Genomic DNA, 22,172 nt, shown 5'->3' with positions numbered 1-22,172 from the left:
ACCATCCGGTTCTTGGTCACCTCTCTGATTAAGACTCTTCTCTCCGATAGCTCAGTTTGGCTGGGCGGTCTGCTCTAGGAAGAGTCCTGGTGGTTCCAAACACATTCCATTTACGGATGATGGAGGCAACTGTGCTCATTGGGACCTTCAATGCTGCAGAAATTTTTCTGTACCCTTCCCCAGATCTGTGCCTCGATACAATTATGTCTCTGAGGTTTACAGACAAATCCTTGGACTAAATGGCTTGTGCTCTAACATGCACTGTTAACTGTGGGACCTTATATAAACAGGGGTGTGCCTTTTCAAATCACGTACAATCAACTGGATTTACCACAGATGGACTCTGATCAAGCTGTAGAAACATCTCAAGGGTGATCAGTGGAAACAGGATGCACCCAAGCTCAATTTTGAGTGTAATGGCAAAGGCTGTGAATACTTATGTACATGGGATTTTTTTGTTTTTTTTTATTTTTAATAATACATTTGCAAAGATTGCAAACAAACTTCTTTTATGTTGTCATTATGGGGTATTGTTTGTAGAATTTTAAGGAAAATAATGAATTTAATTAATTTTGGAATAAGGCTGTAACATAACAAAATGTGGAAAAAGTAAAGTGCTGTGAATACTTTCCAGATGCACTATAAAAATATGCATTAGAATAATATATCATTAATATATAATAGTTATCACTTACTAATAGTAAATGCTCAGTTTTGAACATTATGTTGTTGCTTACAGAAAACCTTTCCGAACAACTGATGAGGAATTGTGATCTTAAAATGAAAGCAAGAAGTGGCAAAAATAGTCAAGTTTCAACAGTGAAGAATGAAATGGTTCAAAAACAGCCTAAAAGAAAAGATACACCAGCCTTACACAAGCAACCATTTGTACCAGGCAAGTACAACAATTATAACAGGCCCTCTTTATTTACAATAGCAAGGCTTTCTAGTAACAACGCAGTGACATAAGGATCACTAAATTCATGGATGTAACCAAACCAGAACAAGACAGATGTTCTGCCACTCAAAGAAAAAAGAGACTCTTATGGGGACCCTGATGTAAGGTGAGGAGCTCTGATTGGGACCCTGATGTAAGGTGGGGTGCTGATGGGGATTCTCATGTAGGGGGTACTCTCATGTAAGGGGTCTTGGGTGGGGATTGAGAAGTTAAGGGGACCCTCATGGGCTAAAGTTTATATAGTATTTCTTTATTTTTTTTACAGAAGATTTTTCTTTGTTGTTCTAAATAATGTCTTGTTGATAATAAAAAAAAACGTTCAAAGCAAAACTCATTCATTCGTCTGAATTTTTTTTTTGTTCATTTATGAAACCATTTTATTGGCCTATGATTATTTGTAAAATATAGTATGTGGCCCTTGTACTGAAAAAATTGGAGAGCCCAGCCCTAGGCCATTGTTTGAAACCATGACCATGTAATTACATTACATGACCATTTGCTGAATTAAAATATATCAAGAAAAAAACACTTCTGAGACTCTGTTGATAGATTTGTAAGTGTTTAATATCCGCATATTATTTAAAGGTTTGGTGTGCAATTTACATTAGACCTAAAGTGATTGTATTCCTCAGACATGAAATATGAACACATATCCCCCGCTCTCCTCACTGAGAGGAGAATGTGCAAAGTGTAATTTCATCTCCCTCCGCCCTGTTTTCTGAAAGCACAGACAAGTTATATGAAAGCACAGACAAGTTATATAAATTCTGCACTTTTAATGTCTGTAGAGAAGAGAAGATTGCAGATAAATAGCTACAACATAAGTAAGAGAATTTGTTTCTCTCTCTCTCATCTGGTGCCAAACACTTCACTGCGTATATGTAAGGGTTTACAACCACTTTAAATAGATCAGAAGGTATTTCATGTTGCTTTCAGAGGTATGGGTTTAAATTTCTTGATCAGAATATACAGTACGTAGACTGATGTTTTGTGCTTTTTCATTTATTCTAGATTTTTCTGAAATACTCTTGAAAAAGTTTGATGAAATAGAGAAACAACAAACAGCCAAAATCTCCCCTGTTCTTTCTAAAGAGCCAAACTTGATGAAACCCAGAAGAAAAGACACTCCAGCACTACACACGTCACCACTTCTCCCAGGTACAGATTAATACATTTTGTTTTACAATTGAATGCTAAAAGAGCAATAGCCCCTTTTAATTTGATCAAATTGACCTTGATATGGAGAAACATTGGAGCCATTACTGGATATCTACTGTCCAATTTCTTGGCAGACTTATTTTCCCAAAGATAAGAAAAGATAAGAGTGGTGGCTGTATAAGTTTTGCACACTATAATAACATCCATGCTTTGGGAATAATAGCATTTATGCTTATGCTGTGATCATTTATTATATTTCTATGTCCAGTCTAAGAACTTACTGAGATTTGAGTGTGGCTTACCTCTGATGGCTCTGGGTGTTTAGATCTGGAGCTCCTCATTTTAGCTCTACTCCTAGAGAAAAGCAACTACAGCAAAGACCTTACAGCGGTTGTAAATTCGCTGGACGTTTGTTGTTTTTTTTTTTACCTGCAAGGTAATGTCATAATGTTCTATTATGCATCGCATATTTGCACATTATGTTAAACTTACCTTTAAACAAAGCTATTTCAGCGCCCAGAAATCAGAGCTGTAGGTGCTTCCATCTTCACCCATCTTGCTTGCGGGTTCGCGGACTCGGCTCTGTGACTGGCTGCAATGACGGCTACCTATAGGTAAAAGTTAGGTAAAAGTTAGTGATAGAAGTTTACTTCCACTTTAAAATGGGTAAAACCAAGCAGTAAATAATCCCAAAAATCCCAAGCAGAAAAAATAATGAGAGGAAAGAGAAAAAATGACTATCACAGGACAAAAAAGGTTGGAAGCAAGAGGTAGTGAAATAGTGTAAACCCTCGTGTTTTTTGACCTTAAAAAAACTTTTGGCAGTGACCAGCCCCCCCCCCGTTTTACTTACCTGAGCCCCTTCATTCACTCAGTGGAGATGTGCTGTCCCTCTCTGCATGGGGCCCCGGCTCTTGATTGGATAGATTGATAGCAGTGCAGCCATTGGCTCCCGCTGCTGTCAATTAAATCCAATGATGTGGGTGCCGGGGGGCGGAGTCGAGTCTGGCATTCGCGTCTATGGACACAAATCACAAATGCTGGACTTGGGAGCGTGTCCGCAAGGTAACCCCCCCCCAGGAGAGCGCTTCTCCTAGGTGGTTATCTGATAAGAGGAGGAGCCGTGAGAGCCTCCGATGGAACCCCAGTAGTCTCATCAGGGCCACTCTGTGCAAAATGAGCTGCACAGTGGAGGTAAGTATGACATATTTGTTTTGTTTTTTGTTTTTTAAAAAGAAGCCTTACAATCACTTGACGGAATATGAACTGAATGTCACTCTGGTCAATAATTTCTTCTTTTCAAGCAGCAAAAAGTAATTTAAAAAAATAAAAGCTGAATTCCAAGTATGGATTTTTTATTTTTTTTGCATAGTCCAGCTTGGACCAATGTAAGTTTGCTTATTCCATACCTGGCCTATCCTTGTGGAAGCAGAGAATCAATGTAGTCCCTGCTACTACTGTGATCCTCATTGTCTTCCAAATCCCGCATTGAGTGGCTGCCCTCTTGCATAGTTACTACAGGGGGTTGCCCCATGCCGAGCGGGTGCCATTCGGAGATTGCTTTGCATTTTTTGCAATTAATTCAAGGCATTCTGTGATTGGACAAGGTGGAAATCGTGTTGTCACTCTCCACCTTTTCCATCAGTATAGATATACAGTGGGGACGGAAAGTATTCAGACCCCCTTACATTTTTCACTCTTTGTTATATTGCAGCCACTCATATATTTAACTCAGGTGCTGTCCATTTCTTCTTGAGATGGTTCTACACCTTCATTTGAGTCCAGCTGTGTTTGATTATACTGATTGGAGTTGATTAGGAAAGCCACACACCTGTCTATATAAGACCTTACAGCTCACAGTGCATGTCAGAGCAAATGAGAATCATGAGGTCAAAGAAACTGCCTGAAGAGCTCAGAGACAGAATTGTGGCAAGGCACAGATCTGGCCAAGGTTACAAAAAAATTTCTGCTGCACTTAAGGTTCCTAAGAGCACAGTGGCCTCCATAATCCTTAAATGGAAGATGTTTGGGATGACCAGAACCCTTCCTAGAGCTAGCCGTCCAGACAAACTGAGCTATCGGGGGAGGAGAGCCTTGGTGAGAGAAGAACCCAAAGATCACTGTGGCTAAACTCCAAAGACGCAGTCAGGAGATGGGAGAAAGTCATAGAAAGTCAACCATCACTGCAGCCCTCCACCAGTCGTAGCTTTATGGCAGGGTAGCCCGACGGAAGCCTATCCTCAGTGCAAGACACATGAAAGCCTGCATGGAGTTTGCTAAAAAACACCTGAAGGACTCCAAGATGGTGAGAAATAAGATTCTTTGGTCTGATGAGACCAAGATAGAACTTTTTGGCCTTAATTCTAAGCGGTATGTGTGGAGAAAACCAGGCACTGCTCATCACCTGCCCAATACAGTCCCAACAGTGAAGCATGGTGGTGGCAGCATCATGCTGTGGGGGTGTTTTTCAGCTGCAGGGACAGGAAGACTGGTTGCAATCGAGGGAAAGATGAATGCGGCCAAGTACAGGGATATCCTGGACGAAAACCTTCTTCAGAGTTCTCAGGACCTCAGACTGGGCCGAAGGTTTACCTTCCAACAAGACAATGACCCTAAGCACACAGCTAAAATAACGAAGGAGTGGCTTCACAACAACTCCGTGACTGTTCTTGAATGGCCAAGCCAGAGCCAGCCCTGACTTAAACCCAATTGAGCATCTCTGGAGAGACCTAAAAATGGCTGTCCACCAACGTTTACCAGCCAACCTGATAGAACTGGAGAGGATCTGCAAGGAGGAATGGCAGAGGATCCCCAAATCCAGGTGTGAAAAACTTGCTGTGATTCAGCTCAGGTGCCTCCATAGCAAGCTGCTTGCTGTGGGGGCACTCAACAGGAGGAAGGAGCCAGGAGCACAGAACAGGGACCTGAGAAGAGGAGGATCTGGGCTGCTCTGTGTAAAACCATGTTTTGTTATTTTTTAGCTAAAAAAAAAAAAAAAAAAGCACAAGACTTTACAATCACTTTAAGATTGTATATAAGTGAACTCTAAAACAGATATAACTGAAACAACATTCTCACCACAAAGCGTCCATAAAGGTTTTGCATACACTGCCATGAAAAAGATATGGAGGATGAGTTTGTGGATCTCCTTCAAAAAATTTTAGTTGTTTGATTATCATGCTGACCCCTTTGCCTCAGGATTTGAGGTCACTGGCCCAGAAAAAGTATGCAGATAAGGATTTCTGATTTACTATGTATGCATATTTTCGGTTTATGAGTTTACAGTTATTACAGCCAGCCAGTCAGCATAACAACCAGAGAGAGGACAGTTTTGACAGCCACTGTATTTTTCTCTAACAGGTATTTACTTTAAGTCTCAAATAATGAGGTTATTTTACCCCAATCTTGAAATGTACAGTTAAGCCACAAGATGGCAGCAGACTTCAATAAACATCAAAATAACCTCTTTTTTTCTACAGTATATATATATATATATATATATATATATATATATATATATATATATATATAGGATATGAAATATTCTACTTTGATGCTCATGGTCAGAGCATAGTGAGCAGACTATAAAAACTTTACTTTTTTAATGGTTTTGAAATATAGCTGTGAAAGAGACAGGCTTAAAGTATATCAGTACTTCTAGTACAATTATTCCAAAAATGTTGCCTTCCCCCTGCAACTTGCCTGTCCACAATCCAGAGAGGCAGCTGGGAGCTATATAGCCTCTCCAAAGACAGTACCAAAGTCGGAAAGCCATTGATTGTTATAGGAGGCAGGAGGCATAATGGATGCTTAATGCGCACAATGCATTGCGCAATGGGCAGCTAAATAGGTTTATGGATTAAAATTGCAGATATAGGTGGTAAAATCCAAAACGTTCTTATTACCAGCCCAGTGTAAGCTAACCTCCTTCTGGTTAAACCTTTTTCCCTCACATGCCACTGTACGTCGCTCCATTACTGAATTTTTGGCAGCAAATGAAGACCAAGTTGATTTTTTTACAAAGCTGAGATGCTTTTAAAGCAGTCCTATGGGGAGTGCTTATAGTCCAGGTTAGTGGAGTTAAACGGAACACGCATGGCTTACGTGCCGAACTTGAGCAATGAGTATGCTAATTGGAACAAGTGTTTATAGACAACCCTACAGACTCTACTAGGGGGTCTTTGTGGTTTGCCCAGGATGCTCTTAATTGTGTGGATCCTCCACAGTGGATAAGAAGTGATTCTTCTATAAATTGGCTTTCTACAAGGAAGGTGAACAAACTGGGAGGCTACTAGCCAAAATCGCCAGAAAACAAAACTCAGGGTGTTCTATTGGAGCATTACAAGATGTGGATGGTAGGTTGGCCAATACACCATATTCTATCATGACAGTATTGGTCTCCTTCTACTCCACTCTCTATCAATCAAAGCAGGCTTGTACAGCCGATGATATCCTGGAGTATTTGAGCAGTATCCTCTTACCGGTACTGTCCACCCAAAGCAAGAAAATGCTAGATTCTCCAATTACCATGGAGGAGTTACAGCAGGCGACTGCTGCATTCCCCAGCTGTAAGGCACCAGGAGATGATGGTTTACCGGTAGATGTATAAAAATGTACAGGGAACAGATCTTGTCTTACCTGTTAAAGGTGTTGAATGCTGCCAAACAATGTAGTGTTTTCCTTACTCTATGACAAAAGCTAATATAATTCTTTTACTTAAGCCGGGTAAAGACCCCACGGACCCTGGTTCCTACAGGCCTACCTCAGAGTGACATAAAAATTCTAGCAAAGGTACTGGCACTACGCCTTAATAAAGCTATTTCTACAATTGTCCACCCAGATCAAGCCGACTTTATGCCCCAAAAGTCCACGGCTGTCAATTTGCATAGATTGCTCCTTAACCTTCTGATCAGAGCAGATAATAAGAGCAGTAGGGCATTGCTATCCCTGGATGTGGCCAAGGCCTTTGATAGTGTGGAATGGCCCTTTCTTTGGGCTGTCATATCTAAATTTAACTTTGGCCCTGTTTTTACGTAATGGGTCAAATTGTTGTACAGTCATTCAGTGGCAGCTATTAGGGAAGCTGGTAGGATCTCTCATACGTTTCATCTGGGTTCCATCTGGGCCAAGAATGTCGCCATTATTTTTTGCACTGGCAATTGAGCCCTTGGTTGTATCCATCAGACAAAACCCTTATATAGTAGGATTTCAATTTGTTTTGCTTTATGCCGATGACACTATGTTATTATTATGTTATTATGTGATAAATCAATGTTAATGCCTCTTGAGAATAACCCCTTGAGAGCCATCACTCCCTTTTGCCCTGTACCTATCACATCTACTTTTTAATACCTAGGCATACAGGTCACTCCTCAATTGGGAGACTTTTGTCACTTAAATATAGTGCCTTTGCTGTGTCGCTTCAGGGACAAAATAAAAAATGTGGAACAAATTTTGGCTATTACTGGCGGGTAAAGTGAGTTTAGTAAAAATTATCTTCATGCCCTAGCTATTATATATCCTACATAACACCCCAATAGTTATTCCATTAAGCATCTTCCAAAAGGTGAATTCCATTTTTAGGCACCTGCTCTGGCATAATAAAACACCTAGATTGAGATTGGAGTATTTACAAAGACCTAAGGATGCTGGAAGTCTAGCCATGCCCAACCCTTGGTTGTACTGTTTGGCAGCACAATTACAACATGATGTAAGGGCCTAGTACTCACTAATCCGGGTCTTAACCAGCCTAACCTAGGGTCCTCTCTATACATTTTGCTACTAACGTTAAAGTTATCTGACCTACCTGCTGGTTTGGAGGATGCAACTTTTGCCAAATTTAATCGCCTTCTACCCACCTACACTCTCATCTAAAAAGTCTGGAATAAGGGTAAGCAGCTCAAGCAGGTCACTGGTTTAACTTGTTTACTTGTTAGGCACACAGTCAACACCCTTTGATTGCCCTCTTGACCACCACTGCCACCCAGTCAGTGCCATTAGTACAGTGTCAGTGAACAATATTATCAATGATTACTGTATTAGTGTCACTAGCAACATTGGATAGTGTCAGTTAGAGAAAGTTAGTGTCCCTTCTAGCTAGTGTCAGTTAGCGCCAGTCCCTGATTGCCCACCATACTATCACAGTCACACTATAAGTCGCTGATCACTGCCATTGCAAGTATAGTTTCTGCCAGGGTCCATATCCTGGTTACATTTATATTCTTATAGTGCAGGGCTGTATAACCTATAAATCATTCTTTGACTCACCAATGAAAATTAGAAATAACTAAATGCAATATTCCCTACAGTATATTCTTAAAACACCAGTGTAACCAGTCCATATATATATCTTTTTTTAATTTTTTTTTATTTGTGACTGCAACATTGCGGCGGACACCTTGGACACTTTTGAAACCATTTTGGAACCAGTGACATTTATACAGCGATCAGTGCTATAAAAATGCAGTGATTACTGTGTAAATGACACTGGCAGGGGAGGGGTTAAACACTAGGGGCAATCAAGGGGTTACGTGTGTCCTAGGGAATGATTCTAACTGTGGGGCGATGGTCTCACTACAACTTGACAGAGATTACTGCTCCCGATGATAGGGAGCAGTAGATCCCTGTCATGTTGCTAGGCAGAACAGGGAAATGCCTTGTTTACATAGGAATCTCCCCATTCTGGCGCTCCGTGTCACGATCACGGGCCCCTGGTGAACATCGAGTCCACAGGACCCGCGGGCATGCTCACGGAGTACGCAGCGGGAGCGTGCACCCACAATGCCGCTTCTTAAAGGGATGTACAGGTACGCCCATTTGCCCAGCCGTGCCATTGTGCCAACGTACATCGTCGTGCGCTGGTCGGCAAGCAGTTCATTTGAGTGGGGTCCCCCTAAATAAAGTACTAGATAAGGGATTAAAATTTGCCCCCACGAAGAATCTTAATAAATTTAAAACCTACGTTAACATTCAGAAGTATATGCGGAAGTTAAATATAAAAAAGTATTTTATCTTTAACACTACAGACAAGACCACTCAGAATAATTCATCAGGCACGGGTTTGCGCAATAGATCAAAATTCAAGTGGAGTTCCAGGTGACCCCCGGACGTGCCATATTTGGCATGTAATTTTTTTGGGGGGGAGCGGATACCCTCTTTTTTAGAGGGATCCAGCTCCCACTTCCTCACGGGGCACGGCGGCGCCGGAAGCAAAATCACCTCTCCCTCTCAGCAATCATCTGAGACACGTCACAGGTGCCAGATGATTGCCTGGCCAGTCACAGTGCGCAGCGCGGCTCGCGCATGCGCAGTGCGTGCCCGACTGTGAAGCCCCAGCCAGGCGCCCACAGTCACAATGCGGCGCTGCAGAGAGGAGGGGGAGAGGAGTGGGGCTTCCTACGCCCGCTTTGCTGGACCATGGGACAGGTGAGTGTCCGGTTTAATAAAAGTCAGCAGCTACACTTTTTGTAGCTGCTAACTTTTTTTTTTTTTTTAATTTTTTTTCAAAGGAGAGGGCGAACCAAGCCAAAAGGCCTATGTCCACCCCCTCCCAAGACTTTCAGAGTAGGCCCGAGGACCCACACCCTACTCGCCACACAGTGACAAAACGTGTATACAAAGACAACCAAAAAAAGACAAAAAGGTGACAAACAGGGGTAAAAGAAAGAGTGGGGAAGATAGTGAGATGGGAGAGTGAAAGTGGACATTGTGCTATACAATGGCCGGCCCTCCGGCCAGGCATAAAAATTTCCCCTGGTCCTGGCCAAAAAGCCCGGCCCAAGAGGCAGGTGCGAAAAACGTGTGTTGTGGTGAAAGTGACCATGGTGCCATAAAATCAAGTGCTTTCACACCGTGACTATACGGCACCCCTGAACTGCCACTTCAGGGGCACATTCACCACTGGCTTTTCGAAAAAAAGCTGCTAACTTTTATATGCGTGGAACTCCGCTTTCAATCCCCCGGCCTCAGATAAAAAGTTTACAGAAGTGTTTCAGAAAATGGTTGTGAATGATTTGGAACAAATAAAGATTAAGAAAGGATATGATCCGGAGTATATCAGGAGAGGTATTCAGTCTTTGGAGGAGAAGAAAGAGGCGGTCGTTAGACCGGCAGATAAAGGGGGGGGGACAATATAAAGAAGAGCTTTCAAAGTTAGTAACAAAAGGAGTAAAGAAAATATCTTATGTAAAAAAGAAGCTGAATATTTAAATCCGTCCCCATGTTGAACCCTAGTAATGTAATTTCTCCCAAAAAAACACAAGGATAATCAAAATCCACCAGTGCAGCCTATAGTTAATGGGGTGGATTCCTTATCATCTAGACTTGGCCAATACCTGGACATTTTTTTACAACCTTTGGTGATAAAGACCCCTGCGTATTTAAAGGACACCAAACATTTACTGCAGATTTTGGAGAACATAAAAGTAGATAAGTTTGGGTTACTGCATAATTACTTTTGGTATGATGGAGGATACTATCTACAGAAGACCGGGGTAGCTATGGGGTCACGGTTTGCTCCCAGTGTTGACAATTTATTTTTGGCACACTGGGAGTCTAAGGTGGTCTTTGAGCATAGACCAGATGAGTTAGTCAGCTATCACAGGTTTATAGACGACCTGTTCATGATATGAAGGGGAGATGAAACCAGTCTCCTCTCCTTCATAAACAGGTTGAACCAAAATGATAAAAATATAATACTATCATGAAAAGATGACAAGCAGAACATGGTGTTTTTGGATATGGAGATGTATGTACATGTAGGGGAGATTTATACCAAAAATTATTGCAAGCCTACGGACAAAAATGGATATATAGCAATCGACAGCTGTCATTATAAACCTTGGCTATTGAATATTCCAAGAGGGCAGTTTGTGAGATTGAAAAGGAACTGTACTAGGAAGGAAGAATATATCGAGCAAGCAGCACAGTTTGAGGAGAAGTTTGTGCAAAAAGGTTACAATAGTGCTTTTTTTAATAAACCCGTGCACGGTGACAAACTATTAAGTTTTATGCAATCTGTGTTCCGTGGTCCACAGCAAGTGTGAGTGTCCGCAGACGCGGCTGACGGCTGTGGCTAAGCCTGGAGGGTTGCCTAGGCAACACTAGTATATATAAAGGTTCAGGGCAGGCGGCCGCCCATCTACTGAGGAAACCCAATCAGAGAGCGACACTCGTATAGAGGGTAGGAGCTAAGCCCGTGACGTCACACAGCCAACATGAGTGTATGTCAGTGGTGAGTGAGCGGACGCATATACACATGTTTTAAATCTTTGATCTTGTAAGTGTGCCTATTTTGGGGCTGTTTAAAAAAGTAACAAACAGAGAGCACTATGAAGTCTATGTTTGTGATTACATGTTAATAACCGATTTGAGAGAAGCAGAGCTGAGCTGTAGGCGGAGAGAGGAGGAGAGAGTTTCCTGAATTGAATCTATGTGAAGTTATCAGCACAAGCACTCAGCGCGCAGAGAGTAGGAGGGTCAGCTGTTTTGGCGTGGATGAGAGATATCGTGAAGGAGCAAAAGATTGACCATTTTTTGAGTTTTTTAACCACTTCAGCCCCAGAAGATTTGGCTGCTGAATGACCTTGCCATTTTTTGCAATTCGGCACTGCGTCGCTTTAACTGACAATTGCGCGGTTGTGCGACGCTGCACCCAAATAAAATTGACGTCCTTTTTTTCCCACAAATAGAACTTTGTTATGGTGGTATTTGATTACCCCTGCAGTTTTTATTTTTTGCGCTATAAACAAAAAAAGAGCGACAATTTTGAAAAAAAACACAATATTTTGTACTTTTTGCTATAATAAATATCCCCATTTTTTTTTTAAACAAAGCTAATTTTTTCTCAGTTTAGGCCGATATGTATTCTTCTACATATTTTTGGTAAAACAAATAAATAAATCACAATAAGTGTATATTTGGTTTGCGCAAAAGTTATAGCGTCTACAAAATAGGGGATAGATTTATAGCATTTTTATTATTATTTTTTTTTACTAGTAATGGCGGCGATCTGTGATTTTTAGCAAGACTGCGACATTATGGCGGATACATCGGACACTTTTGACACATTTTTTGGGACCATTGGCATTTATACAGCGATCAGTGCTATAAAAATACACTGATTATTTTAAAAATGTCACTGGCAGGGAAGGGGTTAACACTAGGGGGCGATCAAGGGGTTAACTGTGTTCCCTGCTACGTGTTTCTAACTGAAGGGGGAGGGGACTAGCTGTTAGGAACTCACGATCTGTCACTCCTCACAGAGCAGAACAGGGATTTGTGTGTATACACAACACTTCCATGTTCTGCCTCTCGTACCCGCGATCGCTCATGGCCAGCGGTCATCGCGACCGTTGGCCACAAGCATCGGCACCCCCGCAGTGCAGCGAGCACATGCTATCCCGATCCTACGAGCCAACGTATAGCTACGACGGCTCGTGGGATTGTGCCGACCTGCTGCAGTAAAATGACGGCGGCTGATCGGCAAGCGGTTAAACTCATCTGTGAGGTGAGCAGGCAATTTGGCTGGTGGTGGTGTGCACATGACACTGATCCCAGTGAGGACGGATGAGCACAGCGGTGGATGGTTTCACACACTGTTTGATATGAACCAGTTCTCTATCAACACTGATGTTATTTAACATATGAAATCTTATATATATGGACTGGTTGCACTGGTGTTTTAATCATGTATATAAGAATATACTATATACTGTAGGGAATATTGCATTTCGTTTATTTCTATTTTTCATTGGTGATTCAAGGAATGATTTATAGGTTATACTGTGCTGCACTATAAGAATATAAAACATTTAATTATATTTAATTACATTAAATTTTTAATGATAAAAAAAGTTTAAATTTGTGTGGTGGATCACTGTGAGTGTTACAGCAGCTGTGGAAGTTTTTATAAATGTTATAATTTTTGCACATTGCACTTCAGAAAGATATTTTGGCGCTGATTGTTATTATATACTTTATATCCTAGTTATGGTTAGAACTAAACTAGTGTCCCCAATAGTACAGTGTCCCCAGAAATGCAATGTTAGCAGGATCAGCCCCGATCACTGCCAGCACGTGCGACATGTAGCAGAATACATTTTGGCCTAAATTTATGAAAAAATGTAATTTTAGTGGATACGTTTTGTAACAAAAAGAAAATACCAGGAAGAGTTTTTTTCATTTATATATTAAAAAATAAAAAAAACCCAGTGGTAAACAAATACCAACAAAAGGAAGCTCTATTTGTGTAAAAAAAAATGATATAAATTTTATTTGCGCACAGTGTTGCGTGACTGAGCAATTGCCAATTAAAGTAGCACGGTGCTGAACAGCTAAAAAATGGTCTGGTCATAAAGGGGGTAAAACCTTCTGGGGGTCAAGTGGTTAATTCAGTCACTTTTTGTAGTTAAGAATATTTTGCAATTACATCTTGCAAACAAAGAATATTAGATATGAAGAAATAATTATCTAATCATGAATTGTGCAAATGTAATTTAGTGTGACATACTGGGGGTTATTTACTAAAGGAAAATCCACTTTGCACAGCAAGTGCACTTGAAAGTGCACTAACAGTGCACTTGGAAGTAAAGTCGATGTAGATCCGAGGGGGATATGCAAGGAAAAAAAAAAAAACAGTATTTTAGCTTGCATATGATTGGATGATAAAATCAGCAGAGCTTCCACTCATTGCAGATCTACCCCTTATGCCCTGTACACACGGTCAGACATTGATCGGACATTCCGACAACAAAATCCATGGATTTTTTCCGACGGATGTTGGCTCAAACTTGTCTTGTATACACACGGTCACACAAAGTTGTTGAAAAATCTGATCGTTCTGAGCGCGGTGATGTAAAACACGTACGTCGGGACTATAAACGGGGCAGTAGCCAATAGCTTTCGTTTCTTAATTTATTCTGAGCATGCGTGGCACTTTGTGCGTCGGATTTGTGTACACACGATCGGATATTCCGACAACGGATTTTGTTGTCGGAAAATTTTATAGTAAGCTCTCAAACTATGTGTGTCAGAAATTCCTATGGAAAATGTGTGATGGAGCCCACACACGGTCGGAATTTCCGACAACAAGGTCCTATCACACATTTTCCATCGGAAAATCCTATCGTCTGTACAGGGCATCAGATTTAGAGCGACTGCACTTCCAAGTGCACTTGCAGTGCAAAGTGGATTTGCCTTTCGTAAATAACCCCCACTGTATATTTTAATTGTAATGAAGTCGTTAACATCCTGTGTACATTGCATTTAATCAGTGGCTTTGCTAGGACTGTGAAAGACCTGGGGCAACCTTGAGCGCTCAAAGCAGAAGAATGAGGTGGCGTGTGTATAGCCAATTGTTGGATCTCATTCATTGTATGCAAAGCACACATATGTCACTGTACCTATAAAATTTGCTTTAATTATTGTGCCTCAAGCAAGAGTCTAACAGACACATACAGTATAAACCTCAGTGCTATCATTAAAAGACAAATAATCACTTTCATTATATATACTTTTCTGCACACAGCCTACCCCAAATACGAACTTTACTAAAATAGTGACTACTTAGCAACCGCTAGGACAATAAATACTTTGAGTATGTAATGTATAATTAGCATAATGTGTGCAGCGTTTAAGAAAAAATAATGTACGTAGAGCGCAGGGGTCAGGAGTGTGAAATGCACAGAGCATAGGGGTCAGGAATGCGTAAGGCACAGGAGTCAGGAGTGCACAACACACAGAGTGTAAAGCTCAGGATTGAGTAATGCAATGACTGTAGGTGTTAGGAGGGCATAAGGCATAGAATGCATGGGTCAAAAAAAAGGTAATGCACATATTCATGCACACAGTAAAACAAAAAATTTGCCCTATCCTCCCAGTATAAATTTCACCAGTAAAGATCGCACCCCCCCAAGTATAGATCTCTCCTCTCTTCTAATACAGATATCCCACCGCAGAACAGACCCCCCTCCCCAATCCTCCCTACAGACCTTTATATGACACTGCACAAGGAGCCAAGGAGGAGCTTAGAAGAGCTCTCTATGGGCTCATGCATGCTGCATCTCAAAGAAGTGGCTCCTACAGGGTTTTGAGTTCTCATTTTTTCTACCTGGAAACTCTCCTCCATGTTAGCCAATGTGTCCATGCACACTATCGCTTTTTTAAGAGTTTACAGGCATATGCTCCTACAGGCAGAAAAAACCCAACCAAACTCGTGTTTTTGAGAGGAGCTTTCGAGCAGAAAATACGCCTAAGTGCCCAAAAAACGCATGAAAAAAAGCGCAAAAAAGGTCAGAGGAGTTTAAAATAGCACTAATAAAATAGGAAATATTAGCTGGGGGGGGGGGGGGGGGGGGAATGCTTATGCACAAAAAAGTTTAAAGAAGCTCAATAAAAAAGCGTGCAAAACACAAAAAAGCCCAAGCTTCTTCAAGCTTCTTCAAGCCCTACTGCTGTGGTATCTGAAGTCTGAATAAGATGGTGGCTTGTAATAAATAAATAAAAACAGATGGGTGATCGTAGCATCATGACCCAAGATATCCAGCAAGTAATATGGCACATGTGCTCCGGGTGTACATCGCTAGCGAGGCCCATGCTTTTAAAGTAGTAAAGTAAAGTAGTAAACCGCAGAATTAAAATAAAAAAATTCCCCTGCAAGGAAATGGCATAATGTGCTAGTATGCATCGCATACTAGCAGATTCTGAAATACTTACCCTAGAATGCAGCCCTCCAGTGGTGCACTGTCACCGCTGGCAGAGCATCCTTCTCCCCCTGGTCTTCGTTCTGGGTTTGCGAGTTTCGGCTGTATGAGTGGCCGCGATTACATCACTCCTGCGTATGCACGGGAGCCCTTGGTTTTGGCACAGTATGCCGGACCTTCAGAGCGCATGCGTCGGTGACGTCTATGGCTACATCCAGTGTGAATATCTCCTAGACACCGCAAGTTTAGGAGATATTCACTGTACCTAGAGTTAAGCCTTATTATAGGCTTACCTGTAGGTACAAGTTCAAAAAAATAACTTTACTAACACTTTAACTATATTCCATAGAAAAAAGTTTGATCTCCATAGGTGTGCTGTAAGATAGAAAATGAACTTTGTTAGACATATTATAAAAAAATATGCTACCGATTATAGTTACGGCCAAATGCAACCAAACTATTTCACAAATAAAAATGTTATATTGGTGTGTCGTTTAGATTACAGTTTTTCATTAGGACAAATTTCATTATCATTTGTGGACGCTAAAAGACAATGCAAATTAGCCTTTATTGTAATGATCTAATACAAAACTAAACCAACATTATGAAGAAAAATGGATAATTTATATGGATAGAAAACAGGAAATGAGTTTAATGACTACAAATGAGGGTACAACACATTATTGATGACTCCTTTGTTACAGGAATAATTTATAAAGTGCCTCTCGAGACCTGTGTTCTTAAGACTATCATTAGTAGTGTATTACTGAAATACTTACAAAAGGCTCAGTAGATACAATTAACAAAATAATAGACATTTTGAGTAATATATCATTCTGTAATTCACACTGAATGCCACATTGGTTTTAAACACAGATATTCCCATGCAAATTAACAGTAATGTGCTTAAAGTGGTATTAAACTGTCACATTTGTTTTCCTCTTATGGGCCACGAGAAGGTTTATGTCATAATGTGCTAATTTATGTACTGCATTATGACAGACCTGTCAAATGGAGCCTTCCAGCGCTGCGCTCCATTTAAACAAGCCCTGGGCACTTTCATCTTCGCCTCATCTTTCTTCTGGGTTTGTGCTGTCTGGCCGCGATGACGTCACTACACTACGGCACAGATTGAGTGCCATAAATGTGGTCTGAGCTGCACAGCTTGGTTTAACCAAGTCTGCTCACAGTAAGTTTACTGTGGATGGGTAGCACAGGCAGGCTAAGCGACGTACATATACGTCGCTTAGCAAATGCGCACTGGTGCACCCCCTGGGGCACGAAGCTCCTGTGACTGCTGTGCCCAGTTTGCGTATTGCGAATCCCTCCTGCCGAGCCATTGTATTCTTCCAGCGGGGGAAGCTGTCCCCACCAGGAGAAGACAGTGATTATTGCTAGTGGCTATATCAGCCGCTAGCGATAATCGTATGTACAATCCGGCAGGCTGGTTGTTCCCATCAACTTGGCACATTTAGTCTGCCCATACACGGCGCTCGAGATTCGAATCAGAGATTTGAACGTCTATGGCCAGCCTTAGGCTCATTCACACTTGGCATAGTGGGAACATGCGTTCCCGCTCTTGTTTTTTTTTCTGACTTTCCATGGGTCGCACATACTGCAGCCCACTAAGATAATATTTTACTTTATATGCAGGGATTATATGGTTGTCATCCTTTTGGCATATGCACTTGTGGTATATAGTCTATATACTCATATAGCATTTTTGCATGGTACATTGTTGTGTTTTTTCATACATTTGAATATTACAATTTAGGTGTCATTTAGTTCACCGTTTATATAGACCTAGCGCCCCCCACAGTTTACTTTTTCATTCACTAGAATGCCCTATGTGTGACAAACACGCCAAAGAAGCTCCAGAGCCTTTTCAGGTGTAGACCGTTGAGCAACAAAATGCACACCTGCTAACCATATTTGGGGTGCCATTAAAAATGAATGGCACCCAAACACAAGTTATGCGTTTTGCACGATTTTAGTGAGATCTGCCCATGATTCCCATACACTAAGGTGTGAACATAAGACATAGAGCACAGGTTCCTTGTTTGGGTTGATAAGCACATGATCTATCCTATGTCAGTGTCAACAAAACTGTTATGAATGTGTGCGCCTATCTCCATGCATTGCATTTTTTACTTTTTGTTTAAACACACTCTATTGACATTTCAACAGGCCGCCACACAGTGCACACGCTGAGCTGCTTTAAAAAAAAAAGTAAAGGCTGCCATATGTTTTTCCGGTGCACGTCATCCGTACACCACTGCAGCGCAGTGCTGTAAACTGGGCACACAGAAGACAAGACAAGACACAATAATTGGTGTGAATGGACCCTGAAAACTGAATCCTGCACAGGGCAAGGACACATCTGCATGGCCCTGCCTCCAACACCACAAAAAAAGTTCCACTCTCAAGTCACCAGTGGGACAAATCATATGCTTATCAACCCAAACAAGGAACCTGTGATCTATGTCTTATGTTCACACCTTAGTGTATGGGAATCGTGGGCAGAATCGCTTGATTCTTCCCGCAATTCCAAATCTCACTAAAATTGTGGCAAAACGCATCACTTGTGTTTGGGTGCCATTAATTCTTAAACGTGGTTAGCAAGTGTGCTTTTTGTCTCTCGATGACCTACACTCAAAAAAAGCTCTGGAGCTTCTTTGGCGTGTTTGTCACACATAGGCAGCCCATTCAAGTGAATGGGCTGCCCTATGTGCGACCCATGGAAAGTCAGGAAAAAAAAAACAAGAGCGGGAACGCATGTTCATAGTGATGCCAAGTGTGAATGGGGCCTAAGGCTGGCCATAGATATTCGAATCTCTGGTTCGAATCTCGGGTGCCAGCCTGCCAGATTTTACATAGGATTATCACTAGCAGCTGGTATAGCCGCTAGCAATAATCACTGTCTTCTGGTGGGGACAGCTTCGCCCGCTGGAAGAATACAATGGCTCGGCAGGAGGGATTCCCCTATCAACACTGTCTGTTAGTTGCAGGAAAGAAATTTGCTCCAGGTATGGCCTGCCTAGGTGGTGGAATAATCTATCTATATAAATTGTTAAGATTATTTATCACATATTCTGTGAAGCCTTTGGACTCTTTTTTTTTAACCATAATATTTTTTCTCATAATAGGTGGTAAACTTCTGAAAGAGGACAGCGGAGCCATAATTGTGGAGAGTGAAGAAAATGATGGATAACAAGTGAAAACAGCTGTCCTTAATTGCTTTAATTTATACACCCACAATTCCATAACACCAGTGGGAAATATCAAAACGGGTTTTTAAAATATAGAACAAACTGTATTGGGGTGTTTTGTAAGTTTTATATCTTATTTGTACACATTTTGTTGCTATAATACATTTGCGTGAAACCATGTTTGCAGTATAATTGTTTTTTTTTTTAATACAGACCATAAGGCTCAAACACATACCTTTTTATTTTACTGCTATAAAATACCAATAACTCACTGAAATAGCAGTACATTTAAGTATATCTAAAAAAAATATTGCAGTTTACAAGAAATGGTGGCTGCATTTTGTTTTTTATGCTTTTTTTCTTTATTTTCACCTGGTGATCCTATGATAAATATAACAGATAAATAGGGAACAAATAACAGGAGTTAATTTTTAGGTTTTCCGTGTACTTTAAATTGAAGTAGAACTAAAGGCTTTTTTTTTTTCATTTTGGTTAGAGTAAGGGAGGGTTATACTTTTTTTTGCCATCTTTGACCCATTTGGGCTATTTCCCCTTCACTTCCTGTCCCATAGCCAAAACAGGAAGTGAGAGGAAATCCCTACAAAGTGAGGGAATCTTTGGTTGCCTCTAGGGTCACTATAACTAGTGTCCCCATTGGAAGAGTTCCACTCTATTACTGTTTTGGGGGCAACCCAAACTTTGGGATTTCCTTTCACTTTCAGGCTGCATTCACACCTGATTGTTTCGTTTTCAGGCAGAAAGTCGCATTTTCGCTGCGATTTTGCACAGGTCAAAAGGTCACCAATGTAAAAAGCAGAAAAAAAACGCCTGTAATCTGCCCAAAAAAAAGCTCATGTACTTTTTGAGCTTCAGGCATTTTGCTGCAGGCAAATCGCTCAGATGTTAACAGGGGCCATTTAAATGAATGGGATTTTACTTTTTGGGCATTTTTTTCGGTGTTTTACGAGCTGAAAACGCTCAGTTGTGAATGCAACTTCAATGATAATGGTAAATATGACAAATAGAGAGAGTGAATCTCCCTAATAGGAACATAGCAATAACAATCTGACAGGTGTTCTACTACTTCTCCATTTTATCCAAAAATAAAAATGCCTTATACTTTAACATATATGTTTTGTTTTTTTTATCAGCTTAGTACCTATACAACAGAATAACCAAGAATAACAATGAAACAAATCATAAGAAAAGCAAACTTAAGTTTATATTTGTTTTTTTTTTTGTCCTAAGGGTGCATTCATTATATTACATGTGACCTAAAACACATAGAGCACCACTTAAAGCACCAGCCTAGACCCATCCGGTGACTTTCACTCCTAGTGGGTACCGGCATCCAAGATGCTCATCCTGGCTTACTCAAGAGTATCTAGTAGCGGAGGGTGGGATGCTACACACCGAAGACAGCCAAATCTACAAATGAAAAACTGCTTCAGCCTGTCTCCTCCCAGGCCACACTCTTCTGATGCATTTTGCCCCGCTCACGGGGCTTAATTGTAGAGATCCTCTATGGTTAAGCCCTGTCGGCAGGGCAAAATGCGTCAGTGGTATGCGGCCTGGGAGGAGACAGGCTGAAGTCGTTTTTCATTCATAGATTTGGCTGTCTTCACGTGTGTTATTTATAATGTCACCTTTTTGATGTATCAGGCAGTCCATTCAAATGAATGGGCCATCTTAATACAATGCATGCTGTAATAAAAAGAGTTAACACATGTGCGCTACAATGGTGGAATGGGCTCTTTTGCATAAGGTACCTTTCATCCCTATAAAGATGCACTTTGTAAGAGGTGAAGCAAGCAGGATTTTAGAGGCCACTCTCATAACTCACCATTCTTATGCATTGCATTAACATACATTGCATCTAGTGCTAACAAGTATTCCATTAAGGCAGTCCAAACAATGCAGTGAAAGCTATTATACTGCAAATTTTAAACACAATGCATGTACCAGTTGGTGGCTTAAAATCTTAAGTTCAAAATAACTCACAACAGACACGATGGGGCTGATTTACTAAAACTGGAGCATGCAAAAATTGGGTGCAGCTGTGCATAGTAGCCAATCGGCTTCTAACTTCAGCTTGTTCAATTAAGCTGGCCATACACCATACAAATTTCTTATTAGACCCCTTTCACGCTGGAGCTAAAAAAAGAGCCTGAAAAAAGCCTCATCTGCAATTCCAGAGGGCTTTCACACTGGGTCGCTGCGCTGGCAGGACTCAAAAAAAGTCCTGCAAGCAGCCTCTTTGAGGCGCTTTAGGAGTAGTGTATACAGCGCCTCTAAAGAGCCCCTGCCCATTAAAATCAATGGGCAGCGCCGCTAGAGTGCTTGCAAAGTGTCTCGGAATCGGCGCTTTGTGGGAGCTTTTAACCCTTTATTCGGCCGATAGTGGGGGTGAAATGCGCCGCAAAAACACAGGTAAAGCACTGCTAAAACTAGAGGCGATTTACCGCCGATGCCCAGGCGCTGGCAGTGTGAAAGGGCTTTTAGTTACATAGTAGGTGAGGTTGAAAAAAGACAAAAGTCCATCAAGTACAACCCATGTGTGTGATTTATATGTCAGTATTACATTGTATATCCCTGTATGTTGTGGTCGTTCAGGTGCTTGTCTAATAGTTTTTTGAAACTATCAATGCTCCCCGCTGAAGAGAATTCCACATCATTGCAGCTCTTACAGTAAAGAACCCTCTATGCAGTTTAAGGTTAAACCTCTTTTTTCCGATTTTAGTGAGTGGCCACGTGTTTTATTAAACTCCCTTCCGCAAAAAAGTTTTATCCCTATTGTGGGGTCACCAGTATGGTATTTGTAAATTGAAATCATATCCCCTCTCAATCGTCTCTTCTCCGGAGAGAATAAGTTCAGTGCTCGCAACCTTTCCTCATAACTAATATCCTCCAGACCCTTTATTAGCTTTGTTGCCCTTCTTTGTACTCGCTCCATTTCCAGTACATCCTTCCTGAGGACTGGTGCCCAGAACTGGACAGCTTACTCCAGGTGAGGCCGGACCAGAGTCTTGTAGAGCGGGAGAATTATTGCTTTATCTCTGGAGTTGATCCCCTCTTAATGCATGTAAATATTCTGTTTGCTTTGTTAGCAGCAGCTTGGCATTGCATGCCATTGCTGAGCCTATCATC

General features: G+C 41.2%; 1 protein-coding gene across 1 annotated transcript in view; it reads left to right on the top strand.

Moving 5' to 3' along the window:
• The window catches only part of PPP1R17 (protein phosphatase 1 regulatory subunit 17), a 33,415-nt gene extending 13,298 nt beyond the window's left edge, over window positions 1-20,117 (top strand). Inside the window, exons 3-5 of the mRNA XM_073632685.1 lie at window positions 740-895; window positions 1,970-2,116; window positions 18,963-20,117. Coding sequence (XP_073488786.1) covers window positions 740-895; window positions 1,970-2,116; window positions 18,963-19,027 — 368 coding nt within the window. The 3' untranslated portion in view covers window positions 19,028-20,117. The remainder of the gene's footprint in view (window positions 1-739; window positions 896-1,969; window positions 2,117-18,962) is intronic.
• Window positions 20,118-22,172: the final 2,055 nt, after the last annotated feature.

This window comes from Aquarana catesbeiana, linkage group LG05, assembly GCF_042186555.1.
Source record: "Aquarana catesbeiana isolate 2022-GZ linkage group LG05, ASM4218655v1, whole genome shotgun sequence".
NCBI lineage: Eukaryota > Metazoa > Chordata > Amphibia > Anura > Ranidae > Aquarana > Aquarana catesbeiana.
Note: the sequence above shows the minus strand (reverse complement) of the source record. Positions and strands in the feature narration are given on the sequence as shown.